At 36.9% G+C, this 18,482-nt stretch overlaps 2 protein-coding genes across 5 annotated transcripts; both read right to left on the bottom strand.

Moving 5' to 3' along the window:
* Nucleotides 1-2,113: 2,113 nt before the first annotated feature.
* Nucleotides 2,114-5,848, bottom strand: LOC110721863 (molybdopterin synthase sulfur carrier subunit-like). Of its 4 annotated transcripts, XM_021901080.1 has the most exons (4): nucleotides 5,587-5,848; nucleotides 5,153-5,221; nucleotides 3,696-3,707; nucleotides 2,114-2,670 (listed from the first exon to the last, which is right to left on the bottom strand). In XM_021901080.1, the coding sequence occupies exon 4, from the start codon at nucleotides 2,668-2,670 to the stop codon at nucleotides 2,362-2,364; it is 309 nt and encodes a 102-aa protein (XP_021756772.1). In that variant the 5' UTR covers nucleotides 3,696-3,707; nucleotides 5,153-5,221; nucleotides 5,587-5,848; the 3' UTR covers nucleotides 2,114-2,361. The 4 variants fall into 4 exon arrangements, with proteins under 4 accessions (XP_021756772.1, XP_021756768.1, XP_021756771.1 ...); XM_021901076.1 differs by lacking the exon at nucleotides 5,153-5,221 and having other exon boundaries at nucleotides 3,696-4,381; nucleotides 5,587-5,842; XM_021901079.1 differs by lacking the exons at nucleotides 3,696-3,707; nucleotides 5,153-5,221 and having other exon boundaries at nucleotides 2,114-2,765; nucleotides 5,587-5,845.
* Nucleotides 5,849-6,579: 731 nt separating this feature from the next.
* Nucleotides 6,580-10,036, bottom strand: LOC110721862 (F-box protein SKIP1-like). The gene is made up of 2 exons (XM_021901075.1): nucleotides 9,550-10,036; nucleotides 6,580-7,406 (listed from the first exon to the last, which is right to left on the bottom strand). Exons 1-2 carry the CDS (start codon nucleotides 10,020-10,022, stop codon nucleotides 6,833-6,835), a joined length of 1,047 nt encoding a protein of 348 aa, XP_021756767.1. The 5' UTR covers nucleotides 10,023-10,036; the 3' UTR covers nucleotides 6,580-6,832.
* Nucleotides 10,037-18,482: the final 8,446 nt, after the last annotated feature.

The following is an 18,482-nucleotide window of genomic DNA, read 5'->3' as shown; positions in this document are numbered from 1 at the left end:
ATTCAACACACTTAATGATATACCAATAATTAAAATATATATATAATCTGGCAAGCTTCTCAACTAATTGCCATCCTATAAATATAACTACACAAATCATATAATTTCCTTCAATTCAAATAATTTCCACCCAAAAAACCTTCAGCTCTTCTCTTCATCATCATCATCATCATCATCAACCCGGTTTCATTTAATCAAATCATCCGAGCTTGAAAGTTACTTAAACAATCAAGATGACACAGTTGAGACGTCAATTTCATACACTGTTGTTAGTATGTTTCATGTTATTCATGTCACAATTTACTCTGAGTTCATCAGTACAACATGATGATGAACATGCCTTGAGTTATGCTGTTACTAGCAGCATCAGCAGCAGTAAGGCAACAAATGATGTTGATGACAATAACAATAGTCGTCGACTTTATTCATCGAATACCCGAAAACTTGCTGTGATGTTCCGAGGATCACCAAGATTCATTCCAGCCGTTGTTGCTAATCGTAGTAGAACATCAGATGCTTCGAATTTACACTCGTCTTTGCTCCTACTTCCGTTGTTAGCTTATTTCTTTCTTTAATAATCTTCATTTTTTCCATTTTACTTTCTATTACTATTTTACTTTTCCTTTAATTGGAATGGAACAGTATAAGTGTGTAATTATATATTTTGAAAATGTATATTGAGATTAATTTAGCTAATGTTATTCCTTATGTATAAATAGAAAACGAACATAAAACGTACCAAGTATGTTCTATGAACATCTTTTTAATCATGCATATAAGATATTGTAACTCCACTATTCCAGCTTGGGAAATTAATGTTAGACAGCTCTCATTATCATATTGTAGGCAAAAAGTTTATAATGTGGAAATTGGAAGAATGGTTAGCTTTTAATTTAAATTTGGTTAAAAATTATGATTAACGTTTAATTAGTCATATTAGGCTTTGCTAGTGGTTGATACCTAACATGATTAGATTTATACCTAATTTTAATTAGTTGTACTTAAATCCCTTGGAAGGAAAGGGGAATGTAAGAAATACAACCACTAGAGCCATTGTCAATAAGAATTCATTCTCTCTTAACAAAAACTATAGTACAATTACAAATTTACATACTTGTATACAAGTATATAACCTTCATGTAAAATATATCTATGTTCTTAAGGAGGTTTAATTTTAGAATAAAAGGGGTAAGTATTGATAGATATGAGGCATTTGCCGGGGATGCAGCAGATGATAATGCAACCGTTGTATATCTTACATGATCCTCTGTTCGTTAGCCAATAAATATGTCTAAATTCCAAAAAAATTGAGTACTAACCTTAGCAGTTAGCGTTCTTTATGATTATAGTTATAATGTCACTAATATAGATGGCTATAATTATGACATGATTTAGATGGCCAGCCTAAACCAATTAACTGTCTTCCTATTTGTATGCGCCTTCTCTCATTCTTTCACCAACATCCAAATTCCAACCATACGTCCATCTCCCTTCTCACTAACCAAGGGGATGACAATGTGGTTGAGGCGTCGATCCTGTGCACTCTTTTTATGCTCCGCCTTATTCATATTGCAATCTGATCTTGTCACCCCATCTTCTACTTGTCAGGGTGTGAAGAACTATCCTGTAATTAGCAGCAGCATGGAAACAAAGGGTGTTGATAGTAACAGTAGTTCTCGTTGTTCATTGCATTTTCGAAAGCTAGGTTTCATGGCAAGACGGCCAAGATTTATACCATTGGGTATGATTCACGGTAGAAAATCAGATGCTGTAAAATCACAAACATCTTGGTTCCATGGTTTCCTCTTGTTGGTCATTTATCTCTGTTACATGCTGTGATATATTTGCCTTCTACTCTTATCATATTCAGTGTTGAAACTTCAATGTTCCCGGTCAATATAAATTTTATACTACCTCGTATAATAATACCGACGTAAAGGAGAAAATTTTCTGGTAGCCTAGCTAGTTTGTTGGGGTGAGATGTCCTAGGTACCCTTGATGAGCGAACTGCAGCCAGGCTTCGATTAAGGTCACCATCAATCTTTCCATAAATATTAGGCAATTAGCCGGACTCTACGAATATCTTTCCAGAATTATCTTGAATACCGAAAAGTTAATGAACTTATGAACTTATTAGCAACTCTTGCAGAGCAATTTCTAAAATTCCCTCAAAGGCTTGATTCAGAGAGCATGTTTGGTATACATCTGTTTACACAGGAAGCATAAATGAAATTATGCAACAAAGTCTATAGCTTGCATATTACATTGGTCAAGGAATTTTTTCTTTTATTTTATACAAGGGAGTTACAAGGATATCAAAAGGCCCAAAAGTATAAAAAGTGAAATGTATACAAGGAATTATCAGCCTCCACTAATTGGTGGTATAATGGCTAATTCATCCCTATGTTCAACAATAGCAGATTCAGATGCATACTCCTCATTCAAAGCCAGCACCATGCACCCTCGTAACTCTTCGAGACCTGGAAACTGGGTGACAATCTTATCTAAACAATCACGAGCTGTGCTACCAGATTTTACCTCCAGTGACATATCAGCTAGCCCAGTCAGATCCCGGGCTCTGGCAAAAAACAGAACCTTTAGCTCAATTGATGATTTTTCATCCCTTTCATGAGTGTTGTCTTGACTTTCAGTCTGGTTCTTCAGCTCCATCTTGTTGTGTCAAATGAAGCCAAAATGTTGAGCATACGTTTTACAACAAACCGTCGATAGATCACACAACAGTCAATATCACCAGAGGAATGAGACTGATTAGTCAATACAACAAGCTAAAAAAAATTATCAGGCACCATTGAAATTAAATCACATACACACAGGTGTTTCTGATTGGAACAAGCTAGGCCAAAGAATCAAAGATCAGGACTCTATAAGAAAGGATGAAGCAACAATTTATACCCCCATCTCTAAGAATTTCAAAGAATAAAGTAAAATACAAACTACTGAGTCGGATAAGGTTTCAGAGAAGTGCAAGACATTTAAACTTGGAGTCTAGAATCTCTCTAGCTAAAGACGGTTTGCAGCTGAAATAATTCATGGTGCAAGGCTCAATCTTGTTGTTTCGTAGACTAGACACGATGCCTGTTTTTAATCACAGAAACTATAGAAGATAAAAGAAGCTGTAAGTCCCACTCAGTTCTAGTGATTTAGAACAACTGAACAAGGCGTTTTTATGTATACTGCGCTACTAAAATAAGGGGAGAAGAAGGAATAACTTTACTATTGATTGAGCCGCCACCTTTACCTTCAACTAACATCATAATCAGAATTATTTACAACCAGAGAGACCACAACAAAAGGCAAAACTTTAAAATGATTCCAACTTGCCAATTAAGCACCATATTTCAACCATTTTAGATATAGTGGTGAAAAAGAATCAATGGCCAGAATTCAACTATCTATGAAATCTGAATAAGTATATAACATGTGGTACGGTGGTTATGATTTGCACAAACAAAATTTTACTACATAAATCCATTAGTCAACACAAAACCCATCAAAACTTTCATCAGTAGTTCATTATTTTAAGACCTACAGCAAAGTACAAACTTGTGGAGGCCATGATTTACTTAAACAATCCTAATTCTTTACATAGGTTTAATTCTAAAACAAAACAATAACAAAAAAAGTGTACGAAAGATGTAATCAACTAAGTTTCAGATCTAAAAAATATCCCTTACCTTGTATACAGCTAAGTGGGTTTAAAGATGGTTGAAGGAGATGGTTTCGTTGACGAAATTTTCATTTTTTTTGGTAAATCTGCATGACCTCTATTATTATGCTGTCTTGACCCTTAATCCTCTAGGAGATGAGGGATAAGCAAATTAAGAGAGGAAGAATGAAAACAGAAAAAACAGGAAAGGAAGATCTAAAATGGAGGCTGGAGAGATGGAAGGAGGTCGAGAAGGTGATGAGAAAAGGGACGGCTAAGATATGGTTTAGGTTATTTGATATAAGAATCATTTAGACAACAATTTTTAAAAATTCCGTCTATTGACTGGTCAAGTGAACACAAGTCAGACCAGGATCCAAGTCCAACCTGCCTCCTATAAGGATTTGGACTCTTTCTTAGGCTCCTAGCAAATCCGAATCGGGCCGGCTTCAGTTCAGATTCGAATATAGTTGTCAACCCCATTTCCTCCATATATTATCCACAAGTGGACCATGATGACTTAACTTATAGACTCGAATTGAAGATTTGGAAGAAGACAGATACGGACAATTGGACATATGGTCATTGCTTGGCTCATTTCAGTGATAGGCTGCAAGCTGTCTTTAGATGCAGGAGTTGCATGACCACATATTGCCATTATCACCATCTAAATGGAATCCTTAGTCCCAGCTTATTGATAATGGCTACTTAGTTCTGTTCATAAAACATGACAGTTAAGTTCCATTATACAATAGGAAAAATTAAAACTTGAAGCCACCACCTGCTCTCAATTCATCTTTAGGATCAACACAACTAAGAAAGGAAATTACTAGTAATTCTTATAGCTGGTATCATCAATTCATCATAACTGCCCTAAGTAGAATTAAATATCTACATTAATCCAAGCTTACATAAGATGGGAAGACACAAAGAGAAGGAAAAAAAATTAAAAATAAAAATAAAAATTCATAGCCGTTTCTGAAATGGACAATGTCTTCTAGCGTTTGGTGCTTGGGTGAGTAGTAGGTATGGTGCCTAAGTGGTAGGCCACCATTGCAAAGTGGACACCAAGAAGCAACTCTTAGAAAATGAATTAGGTTCATAATTTAAATTCCACCATTTTAGTTCAAGTCTAGGAGATTAAGAGATATAAACCAAGTAGTGGTCCACAAAAATGTTGCTCGTTTCAACACCCAACTAAGCCATTAAATATCCAGCATCCACCCACCCTCCCCATGGCCCCATCTTATCCTTCATCTAGGTTGAGTTCCATCACACTCAAGTAAAATAGCTAAGCATGAATACTACATGAACAAGATATAAAATTTCTGATAAAACTACAATTCCCGTCTATCAACAGCAAGAGTGCATTATAAAATTAATAAGTAGCATATTATACTATGCAAGCAGTAAACCTACACCTATTTTCTGCTAATATATTCAATACAAGCTCTAAAAAATGAGCAAATGGGAAAACAACTAAGCCTTAGGTTGTACGATACACCCGTTGCACAAGGGAAATGGTAATTAGTGTAGAAACAATGACTTGTTAAGCTGTTTGTCCCATGAAAAGCTAAATTAGTGCAGGGTATTCAATCTAACAATGGTTAAATTACAAGGCTCTTACAAAATTTCATCAATCCAAACAAAATCAATACACAGCTAATCATACACCACTAATTCCAATCCCCAAATTTAATTAACTAAATACAAGATGATGATTGTTTATAAAACCTAATATTCCAGATATCATAAAATTGAGTTCAACTAAGCATTATATATCAAAGAACATATTCAAAATAGGTAAAGATATCCCAAATTTAATCAAGTGGGTATTATAATCTAGGTTTAACATCAATAAAATGAGAGAAAGTCAAACTTAATAATTGTAGCAATTGACAAGGAGAAATCAAATTTACCTTAGTGTGAGCTGCAGAATTATAAGAGATGGAATTCCGGCAATCGGAAGAGCACGGCGGCCGGCGAACACAACCACCAGTAAGGCGGCGGGACTATTGAATCACCACCGAGTTCCGGCGAAAAGGAAAGTTCGGAACTTTTGAGGTTTGGAGTTATCGTTAGAGGCAATCGGAAGTTTTGGTGTGGCGTTGGGCATTTCTTATTTGGGGCCTCACACAATAATCCAAAATTCCAAAGTATATTTTATACAATACAAGTAATTCAAATTTGAGTCCAGTTACAGTCCGAATTCGAATAATGAGAAAAAGCTATCTCTACAAATATTGTTATACGAGTAGTAGCTAATACTCCGTATAAGATTCAATCAAAAAATTTCAATTTAATTTAAACAACTCTCTTATCAGCTGATCCAAACACTTGTTGGTTATATTTTGTCTTAATGATTTAAAATCAATTACTTCTAGATAGTAATACAATTTCACCAATTTTTTTTGTTTTTTTGAACAGAAGTAATTTCATTGGATGTTACACCGAAGAAAAATTGCGCGTTTTTTTACCAAGAAAGCTTTTTTTTGAGATGTTGGGGAGCATTAGGGACAGTGGTAAAAGTGGGAAGATGCAAATCAAATGTATAATAAGGTCACTACTTTTCAAGGTTGTGGGATGCTTTATTATTTGCACAAGGTGTTAGTTGTGCACTTGTGCCAGAAATGGGTATAAGGTTCACTCTAGATCAACAGATTGGCTTAAGGAAGTAGTGACAAAAGTTCTTGTGCATCAGGACACTTTGATGTTTCACGAGGTTGATGAAGCCAAATTGTTGGTTGTATACCACCTTAAGTATACTCCATACTGTATATAAAACCGATAGCATTCGTTGGCCAGGGCTGTATCCGGTGTCTACTTAATAACCATCTATACATGTTGACAAATCTAGCTTATAATTTGAGTTACAAAAAGAATAATCTTGCAGATATTTCAGAATCAAATTATATCAGAACACAGGATTTTTGACCATTTATTCATTTCAGAACAACATCAGTATTTACAACAGCTAAATAAAAAAATAAGCTTTACATGGTAGTCACAAACAAATTTTGCGAAAACGAATACAACTCAGGTGAGTGCTGGTATTATCACAACAGAAATCACTCAGACAAGAGCAGAGATGACTTTCAACATCTTTTCATAAACAGCTGTAAAAAGTAAATTCTTGCCTACAGTCAAACTGGTGCCAGTCGGCATTTATATCCTAAAAATGTCTGTTTGAAATCGTTCATCATACAGCCTCCAGTGACCATACCTCTCAGTGTGATACACTGATCTTGGTATATAAAAGTTTGGTTTCAAAATTGTCTTCAAGTTCTTCAAATTTGAGGATGCATTTAAAATATCACGACTAGTCAAGTTTGCACACCCATTCAGATCCAAATATTCCAGGTTTAAGCAGCCTTCAGAAATCATAGCAAGGCCTCTACCTGACAACCTGGAAAACTTTAGCTCGAGATGCTCTAACTTAGGCATGGATTTACCAATGGCAGCAGCTTCAGAATCAAAGTCTTGGGGGCAAGCATTGAGGTACTCATTTGGTACAATTCCCCTATGCTGTGAAGAATCCAGCAGATTCATGAAATTGCGTTTTAGTACCTTCAGATGAGGACAGTTTCTTCCAATTGACGATAGAGATTCATGAGAGATCTCATGGCAGAAGCTAACATCGAGTTCTTTCAGCATAGGGCAGCTCTTGGCCACCTCAGTCATAGCTGCATCAGAGACACTTTGGCTACTTTTAATTGAAAGAACCTCAAGTTTTGGGCATCTGTAAACAAAGCAATCAAACTCAAAGATCATTCACAAAATTCACAAGGGACTTTATAACATTCCTGATCGTTTTCACAGAAGCAAGAATGTTCTTTTATTCTTTACTCAGAGGTTTTTAGTGGATATTGCGCGAGGTCAGGAACAAAAAAAAAAGAGGGAGGGGGGGGTGAGGAGGAAGAAACGCTAGCTCTAGCTCCTATTAATGAGATATACTTATTACTACTCTACCAGTGATCAACTGATCATGTTAGCAATAGTGTTGAGATATACTTAGATATGCAAGGGTTATTCCCATTACAACAGAAAAAGTACAAAATGAAGTCCATCAATCACCATGGAAAACTTGGCAAATCCAACTGTCCAAGTATCACAAGCAAAAAGATTGGAATTTCAACCAACATAGCATGTGTACCACATAATAGTTAGAGAAGGCTTATCACAAAGGATAAGCAACAAGAGCTAAATATGACATAAGACCTTCATGTGGTGTGTTTAGGGAAAATAGGTGCAGTAGCAAGTAATCAACTGGGCAGAAAACAGTGGCCTACAATTCCCACAATCTATAATCTTTGGGGTTGGGGAATGGAGGCATATGTATTAGGCTAAAAAAAATACAACAATATATAATGATCAGATACAAGGGTATAAGAATATTTATTAGCCACAATATATTGAATTTGTAAATTTCCAACATATTTCAATCACGGACTTAAGACTGGAAACATTTGATTACTCATCCCCCACCCCCACCTTCCCCGGCACTATGCACCAAGCCTAAACCACCAGTGACTATCACCAACATGAAGCGAAGACCAGTTCAGCAGCATCTTACTAGCTAATTGACACGTCAAGAGGAGGGAATAAAAGTTGTTATTTAAAGTTGTTATCAGCAAAATTTAAGGGGAAGGAATCCAGAAGCTGTGAGAGAGTTTGTTATGCCTTAAGCATTAAGGGGTAGAATATAAATGCAAGAAATCATTGAGAAATATATTGATGTTCTGTTGGAGAAAATTCCTAGCTCTCGAAAGTAGGAAGGTCGGTTTGGATACCTTAAGCCAATTCTTATCTTTTGCTATCTATTTTTGCCTAGTTGATTCCTGTCACTAATCTAACTAATAGCAACCCCCTCCCCCAATTCATATATTAGTTCATAAAACCCCATTCCCATGAGCCAAACACCTAGTCAATAAAAAAAAAAGGTCTGATATTCATCGTTTCAAGTACTCACAGCCTATTTGGTAAAATTCTAATAAGTGGTGGTGATAAAAATAAATTTGTATATAAAATTGTAAGAAAAATCAATTTCCATTACCATGGTAATGCTAGTTCACTGCAAGTTCTCTCTTTTTCTTCAAATTTTTTTATTACCATCCATTACCATTAGGGGGTGGTTATGAATATATATAAAGAAAAACACTACGTTTAGGGATGAAATTGCATTACCAATTTACCATTGACATAAGGATGTTGTTTTGCTTATCATATTACACTTATATTCATATCCATTATCACTATTTATAACCGGCTACCAAATTGGTCATAAAGTTCAAAAGAGTTTGAATTCCCCTTCCCTAACTAAACTTTTAATAGTCCCATCATAATATAATTCAATCAAGAGACATAACTTTCCAGGGACTTCACCATTGTTTTCTTCAGCATAAAAAGCCTAAAGTACATGCACTACACTAAGGATATTGTAAATGTCCAAGGTCCAACAACAAGCCTCAACCATGTATAACAAAACCCCTACATATATCATTAAACTCCCAAATTAATAACTCCAAATCCTTTTTAATATTCATATAGTAGGCAATTTCTTCAAAGCCCTTTGACAAAGTGCTACAAACTACTTTCCTATTAAACCAAACTAAACCCAATTTCAAAACCATACTTTAGTAATCACATCATTCATCAAATTATCTAATTAATCCCATATCACATAAATTCAAAATCCAAAAATTTTTTTTACCCATTTCCATTTTCCACACCATCCAGAAATTCCTTATAATTAATCGGATCGAATCCCATCAACATCACTACTTCTGCGATTCCATACTAAATTTGAAGGTATTCAAATGAATGATCAAACTAATACCCAAAAAAAAAAAAATAGAGTACAAAAATTGAAAAAAAGAAACAACCTTTGAGCAGCAAAAATGAGGGCCTGATCAGAACAATGTCTAACACGGATTTGTTTCAACAACCCATCACTCGAATCGACTATGAATTTAAGAATCGCATCGATCTTCCTCTGAAACTCGGGAGACCACCAACGAGTTGACTCAGTAGATGACTCAAAGTAAGGTTCAAGATCAAGCGAGTTGTTGAGAGAAGAGTCTTTGCAAGCTTCCATCCATGGCTTGCAGACGAGCATAGGTCCCTTCCATCTGTCCTCTAATGGCAGACGTGAGAGGATGTTGATTAAGCACTCGTGAGTTAACTCGGCCCAATCTGAGTTGTGGGTTAACTCGGTTGGGTTATCTTCTATGTTCATTTTTGGACAGATTGAACAAGTGTTGGCGCAAATTCTTTTCTTATACGAGTAGTACTCATCAATTTCATTGAAGGGGCAAAGTGGATATTGGACATTTCGTTCACCCGTGAGAAGTGTCATTTCGGATTTCTAGATCAACTTCAATAAGTTTGGATTGGATCTATTTTAAATTTAGGTCATATTAAATGATTATGTCCATATGTGTTGAAATATGAGTTTTGTTTAACTTTTACGAGTCGATCGGCTTAGTTTTTTAACACCTATTCTCTTGTTCAATTCTATGACTTGTACCTACAATTTTATTTTGGAAAAATAGAAACTAATAATCCCACCTTTGAGTGGTCTTCTCTAAACAATCTCACCTTCAATTAATCTCAAAATAATCTCATCTTTGCACTACATTTGCTCAAAATGGTTCTTGACTAGTTGTTAACCGATTTACTAGGTTAACTTAAAATGTGTCAAGTTTCCATTGGTTTAATGTCTTTTAATTTTAATTATAATTATTAGAAAAGCTTTCTCTCTCATACCTCCCCCATCCTTTTACCCATGCCCCCTCAAAACCACCGGCCTTAGCGTCTGCGCCCCTCCGTTGTCCTTTATCTCTCCTCCCCTTAACCAAATCACCATTGTCGTCGGTGGGACGGGTTTTTGAGTGGGTTGGGTGGGTTTTTATGTTGTGGGTAGTGTGAGGTAGATTTTGGTGGTGAAGGGAGGGTTGAATTTTGGGTGTTGGGTGGGTTTTCGGATTGGGTACAATTTGGTTTCGGGGTGGTGGGTAGGTGGTTTTCGAGTGGTATAAAGTGGTGATCAGTGGGGTAGGTTGTTTGGTATAGAGAAGAGAGAGAGAGAATATTGTTTTTCTTGTATTATAGAAGATCAGGCAGCACTAAATATATACACAAGTACATAGCTAAATATATAAAAGAATCCCTATAATTAGGGAGAGTATAAAATATAGAATATATGATTGAGAGGATAGTGCCTAGAAGCAAGGAGAATAATGTGGAAAGGATTTTCAATCCTTATTACGCCCCCTCAAAACGGGCTGCAAACTTGATAGCCGATTTTGTGAGTTAACTGGGAGAATATAGTACGTGACAAAGGCTTCGTAAGGGCGTCGGCTAGTTGATCATTAGTGGAAATGTATGAGACACGAAGTTTCCCAGCTTGAACATTTTCCCTGACAAAGTGATAGTCTAACGCAAGGTGCTTCATTCTGGAATGGAAAACAAGATTTACGCTTACGTACGTAGCACCTGCATTATCACAATATACAACGGGCATGGTGGAGAGTGACTGGCGCAGCTCGAACAGAAGGTTTTGAACCCAGTGGAGTTCGGCAATGGCTGCTGCAACAGCTCGGTATTTAGCCTCTGTTGAAGACCGAGCTCGTGTTTTCTGCTTTCTGGATGTCCAGGAAATTGGGTTCCTGCCTAGGTACACAATATTAGTTGTTGTGGAGATGTAATCATCTTTGTCACGAGCCCAATCTGCATCAGAATATGCATGAAGATTAAGAGGAGAATCTATGTGTATAACAAGACCCATGTGTGATGTACCATTGGGATAACGAAGGAGACGGTGAAGGCTTTGCATGTGGACATCCATGGGTCTTTGCATGTATTGTGCTAATTTATTGACAGAAAAGGCCACGTCTGGACGAGTGAGGCTTAAATATTGAAGACTTCCAACCAAGGAGGGATACTCAAACAGGTCAAGAAGAGGAGTGCCTTCAATAGAAAGAGGAGGGTGAGTAGCAAGAGGAGTAGCCACTGGTTTAGCATCCTCCATATTAGCCTTACATAAAATATCATTTATGTACCTAGTTTGACTGAGGAGAATTCCTTTGGAGTGAGGCATGACCTCCACCCCTAGGAAATAAGAGAGTGCTCCTAAGTCTTGTAGGAAGAAACGAGACGCCAGCTTTGTGATGAATGACTCCAAGGAAACCGGATTATTGCTAGTGATGATGATATCATCAACATAAACAAGCAAGAGGATAGTAATGCCATGCTCAAAGAAAGTAAACAAAGAGGAGTCAAACACGGCATTTTAAACCCAAGAAAGAGAAGATGGCTACGGAGTTCATTATACCAAGCTCTGGGAGCTTGTTTTAAACCATAAAGGGCCTTGTGGAGTTTGCATACATGAGTAGGATGAAGAGGGTCGACATAGCCAGGGGGTTGAATAGTGTAAACATCTTCTGTGAGAGTGCCTTGGAGAAATGCGTTATTGATGTCGAGTTGACGCAATGGCCAACCGTGAGTTACAGCAAGACTGAGAACAAGATGGATGGTAGTGGGTTTAATCACGGGACTGAAGGTTTCGCCATAGTCTATTCCATCACGCTGAGTAAAGCCACGAGCAACATATCGAGCTTTATGTTGGGTGATGTTACCTTCCTTATCCCGTTTAATACGGAAAACCCACTTACAACTGACAACATTTTGAGAAGGAGAGGAGGGAACTAGAGACCAGGTTCCATTTTTCTGGAGAGCAGCAATTTCTTCATCTATTGCTTTCCTCCATATAGGGCTTTTTAAGGCTTGAGTAATTGTTTTGGGAATGGTGGAAGTATGGACTTCGGCATTTAGGTTGAGTTTGTTTATGGGCTTGCGTATGCCATGTTGAAGCCTTGTGACAATTTGTGGGGAGGGGGATGCATAGGACGGTGATAAGGGAGGAGAGTGAGATGTTGGAGAGGATTGAGGCAAGGAAGAGGAGGAAGTATGATCTTGTGAAGAAGATGTCGTATGGGTGGGTGGAGAAGAGGAGTTTGCAAAAGTAGTGTGTTGTGTCTGACTTGAGGAGCATAAAGTGTGATTATCATGAGATAAATGAGTAGTGGAAGGTAATGGAGGAGATAAAGTAGAGATGGATAATGGAGCCCACTGATCAGCCAAATCAGTAGGGGAATAGGTGTATGAGTGGAGTGAAGCAAAAGGAAATACTTGTTCATTGAAGTGTACATGGCGTGAGACGTATACCTTTTTAGAATTTAGATCAAGACAGTAATATGCACTTGTGATGGGGATTAGCCAATAAAAACACAAGGAGTAGACTTTGGGTCAAGTTTATGAGATGAGTAGGGTTTTAGCCAAGGATAGCAAAGAGACCCGAAACACCGAAGTTTGAGATAATTAGGATGTTGACCAAATAATTTGTAATAGGGTGAGACATTTTTAAGAGTAGGAGTAGGAAGCTTGTTTATTAGATAAGCCGCCGCAGTAGAGGTAGCATTTGACCAATATTCGAGAGGCATACTAGCATGAGCAAGAAGAGAAAGGAAGGTTTCAACAATATGTCTATGGCGACGCTCGGAATAGCCATTGTGTTGAAGGGTGTGAGGTGGGGTTGTAAGATGAGAAATGTCGTCAATAGTAAGATAGTTTTGAAAAGTTAGGAATTCACCCCCATTATTGGAGTATAGGACCTTGAGAGGAAGCTGGAAGTATATTTCAACAAGAGATTTATACCGGATGAATATTTGTTTTGTGTCCGATTTTTGCTTGAGATTGTATAGCCATATATATTTAGTATAGTGATCTATGAAAATGAGATAGTACTTAAAACCATCATGGGAATAAACAGAAAAGATCCAAAGATCAGTATAAACATATTCAAGGGTAGCATTAGAGACAATAGAAGACGTAGCAAATGGGAGTTTATGACATTTATTACAAGCACACGAGTTACAATCTAAAATAGAGATATTAGGGACATTTATTTTATTTTCAGAGACAATTTGCCTAAACACATTCCGAGAGGGATGGCCTAGGCGATGATGCCATGTAAGAGAACTCATTGTGCTCGTGTAGGTAGTAGGAGGAACGGAAGGAAATTCATAGATGCCATTATTAGTTTTCCCTTGGAATAGAAGATTCCCCGTTGAAAGATCCTTCACAAGAAAAGAAGAAGAAGTGAAGGTTATAGAGATATTATTGTCAAGACATAATTGAGAGATAGAAATGATATTTTTAGACATGGATGGAAAAACTAGAACATTATTTAATTTAAGAGAAGAGATAGAACAAGAACCAAAGTGAGATATTTTGAGACCCTTACCATCTCCAACGATCAACTCTTCGGTACCATCATACGCGGCATGGAGGGATAAGTTGTTGAGATCGGTAGTGACATGATGAGAAGCCCCACTGTCAAGAAGCCATTGACCGAAGGAAGATGGATTGGATAATTGAGTGTTGTGAGCTTGAGGTGTGCGGATGGTCTGTGGTTTTTGAGAGGAAGTATAACGAGAGGGGGGGAGTAGTATTAGGAAACTGTTGAATGAACAAAGGACATTGCGCAACCACATGACCTTGTTCTCTACATCATTGACATTTACCAAGAAAGGGGTGTGGTTGCTTGGGAGTAGGAAGGATACCTTGAGTGTTTTGCCGAGGAGGAGGACGATTGGAGAATATTGAGGATGCAGCAAAAGCAGTGGCTGGAAGGGAGGAGTCATGGCATTGAGATTGTTGAATAGAGAGCTCCTTGGTAATGAGTTTCTCATGTAGCTCTTCAAAGGAAATGGTGGAGTCACGGGCATTAATAGAATCAATGACAGACTTATAAGAATTATCGAGACCGGCGAGGATTTTGTCAATTAAATCCTCATCTTCAATAGGCTTCCCTAGTGCAGCCAAACGATCGGCACATTCCTTCAAGGAATGCATGTAATCAGTAATGGAGGAACCGCCTTTGACAATACAATGTAATTTATCCTTGAGTTGCTTAATGTGACCACGAGAGGGGAGAGCATAGGTGTTATGGAGTTTATTCCAGGTTTTGGCTTGAGCGAAAAGAGGAACTAGATTGGGAGAGATGGTCCCAATAAGAGCTCCAAAGAGGAGGCGGTCTTGACGAACCCAAAAAGTATGCAGTGGGTTAGGCTCTTCATTTTCGTCAACGATGATGGTTGCAGGTGGACAGGGGAGAGATGGTCCCAATAAGAGCTCCAAAGAAGAGCCATGGTGGAAAGAAACAGCGGAGAAGAAGATGCTGTTATTTAGGACCAAGAATTTGATACCATATAGAGAAAAGAGAGAGAGAATATTGTTTTTCTTGTATTACAGAAGAGCAGGCAACACTAAATATATACACAAGTACATAGCTAAATATATACAAGAAACCCTATAATTAGGGAGAGTATAAAATATAGAATACATGATTGAGTGGATCGTGCCTAGAATAAAGGAGAATAATGTGGAAAGGATATTTTCAATCCTTATTATTTGGGACTTTGGGTGGTCTTGGTGGTGGGTTAAAGTGGCGAGACAATCGGGTTTGGGGTATTCAATTTGGGTCAAGATCCTCTGAGATTCCAAAGTGGGTTGTGAACTTGTGATGGCTGGCAAGTGGTGAAGAAGGAGGTGGCTTTGTTGGTGGTGGTTGGTGAGGATAAGGCCCTTGGAGTCTTGGTGTTGTTGGTGATGGTGATTGTAGTGATGGTGGTTGTGGTAATGGTGGTAGACTGGTAGTAGAGCTTTATTGAAGGAAAAAAAAGGGTTGATTTTAACTTGTTTAATAAGTAACCAATAAAAATGACCATTTTAAGAAGATAAGGTGTAAAGGTGGGATTATTTTGAGATTAATTGAAGGTGGGACTATTTAGAGAAGATCACCCAAAGGTGGGATTATTAGTTTCCATTTTCCTTTTATTATTTTTTTTAAATGTCACCAAGATTAGAGTATTAAATAAACTAGTTGTAGAAACAACATACATAGGGTTTAGAGCAGAGTAGATTCCAACTAATACAAACTTCAACTAGGTACAAATTAAACTTCAACTAGGTGTATTGAGTCCTAGGTTTCAAAGGGTTAATCATGTGGTTTGTTGATCATGGATTCATACTTAGACCTCATTTGGTTGACATAGAAAATAAATTTCGTAGGAAGTTATATTTCATGGGAAATTATTTCCCACATGAAATTCCCAAGAATTTCTTAAATTTCTTTAAATTGTTTTGTTGTGACAATGGAAAGTTGGAATTTCCATGAATTTTAAATGACCAAGGGGTGCCTAGGTAATTTACTTCCTACATTTTGTGGAAAGTGGAAATTACCATGAATTCCAACTTCCCCCATTTTTGCTTTTTTTGTGTCAACCAAACAACTACCCAAATTACAAAATCCCATGAATTTTCACTTCCCCCATTTTATTTTGTCAACCAAACAAACCCTTATTATTGCTCACTATGGCCCTGTTCTTTTGGACTGAAATTTGCTGAACTGAATTGATCTGAATTGAAACGACCTGAGCTGAACTGACCTGACCTAAAATGACCTGACGTGAACTAAAAAATTACTCCTTCCACTCTCCTTAATTTACACAATTTTTAAAGAGAAATAAAAGTTGATAACAATTAATTATATTTTAAACAAAAAAAAAAAAAAAAAGAAGTTACGTGATTGGTGGAGGGAAAAGGAACATTTACAAAGTAAAATCACAAACTCACCAAGAAATCAAAACCAAACGAACATCCATTAATATTGAAACTAAGGCCCTGTTCACTTAACCTTAAAAAAATAATATTTAATAAAAATAATTTAATTTCAGTAAAAATAATTTCAGTTCAGCAAAAATTAGTTCAGTTTAGTAAAAACAAGTTCTGTTCAGTAAAAATAATTTTAGTTCAGTAAAAATCAGTAACTTTGAGAAGAAATATATAACTAAAAATCAGTAAAAATAATTTCAGCTCAGCAAAAATAATTTCAGTTCGGTAAAAATAATTTAAATTCAGCAAAAATAAGGTAAAGTGAACGGTGCCTACATAAATAATATGAAATTTTAAAACAAAATATAGAATAATACAGCAATCCAAAACAAAATGTAGAAGATCGTAAATTAGTACAGAGTACGAGTTTTTTACATTACCAAGGGCAACACAGTAATAAGATCTTGAGTAGTGAAGTAATCACACCCACGCAGATCCATAACGTCAAGGTTTATGCAGGCTTGAGAAATCAAAGCGAGGCCTTCACCTGACAACACAGATAACATAAGGTCGAGACTCAACAAATTAGGCATGGATCCAGCAATAAAGTCTTGGGGGCAAGCTAGCATCGATGTATTCATTTGGTACAATTCCCCTATACTGCGAAGAATCCAGCAGGTTCATATAATTGCGTTTTAATCTCTTCTAGTCACTTTCAGACCTTCACGACTGGCATTTCCTTTTGCATTATCCTCAGCCACAGCAGGGAGCAGTGATCTGATGGCATGTTGTTGGGCACAACACATCGGCCAAGACCATCATCAGGGACACCCTCCTAAACTCCTGAGCATCTTCAGCTGCACCCTCAGCAGCTTTCAAAATAGTTGCCCTTGTTATTCCCTTTCGCCGTGTATGTCTTGTACTTGTCAAATATTATGCCCACCTCTCTGCTCATTTGCTCCTTCACAACCCTTGTTGGTATTGGATTCGGCCCAACATGGATTCTAAGAACCCAGTGCATTTGGACATGAGTCAACAGAATAAGTTTCCTCCTTGGAACATCAACCCGTGTAGCAAGCCAATGGCAAAGGTTTCTTGGCAATAACCTGTTAACCAAACAAAAAAGAGATTCCATCTCCATTCCGGCAACCCATTGTTTCTTCGACTCAGAAAAACTATCCATACCCGACAATTCACGTTGAACATTTGCGTGATCAGATAAGCATAGATTTCATTAAGTACAAAAATAAGAATATAAGATTTTCCCTTACTTAGGCTTCATTGCTAGTTTAATACCAACCAAAAACATTACCTCTTCATCATGTTCCAGCCTTCTCCGAACAACAACTCTGTCTTCCTTGTAGGTCCACCAAACACATCTGACTTAACCGTTCACAAGTTACACATTACCTCTCTCGCGTCCTCAATATCTGTGTGCAATATGACGAGTTTTGTACATATGATCGTTTCTTGAGTTTAAATGCATAGTCGTATTATCATCTATTGGATGTATTGAATATTAAATGTTAAGATTTCACGAAAACCTGGAGATTGGAAAATCTATTGTAGCTTGTCAAGTCTTGTTTTGTTGAACTACTTACTAGGTTGCGCCCCACCGTTTCACCTAGGTGTAGTAGTCAATAGTGGACTTTTCACTCATTAATAGAGTTAAAAAGGATTTCAAGTAATAAGTTTTACTAGAATTATGCATTAAATGCTTGGAGAGATAGATAGTAACCTTGATAATGAACATGACATTGAAGTGTAGCAAATTGCTAGATATGACATTCATAGTGAAATATTGAAATGAGACTATGAGAGTGAGTAATACTTTTTGGCATTAATGAGTAATTGATAAGGTTTAGAAGAGTTAATATTTTCATTTTTCTTCCAGGAAAGAAGATTTGCCGTTCTAGCTTCGACACTTCTTTCAAGCCAAACCAAAGATCATGTTACTCATGGCAAGTTCCTGCTTTTATCTAAATATTAATTTTTTTGAGGTTGAAGGTAACCCTTAATTTTGTTGACATATAATATGTTCTTCAACAGTTCATGTTTGATGAAAGCGATATGGGTGGTTTAAGATGTCTGTTCTTATGCAAAAAAAAAGATTGTTCAAATACTCTTGTAACTGAAAAAA

The sequence above is a fragment of the Chenopodium quinoa genome, unplaced genomic scaffold (assembly GCF_001683475.1).
Source record: "Chenopodium quinoa cultivar QQ74 unplaced genomic scaffold, ASM168347v1, whole genome shotgun sequence".
NCBI lineage: Eukaryota > Viridiplantae > Streptophyta > Magnoliopsida > Caryophyllales > Amaranthaceae > Chenopodium > Chenopodium quinoa.
Note: the sequence above shows the minus strand (reverse complement) of the source record. Positions and strands in the feature narration are given on the sequence as shown.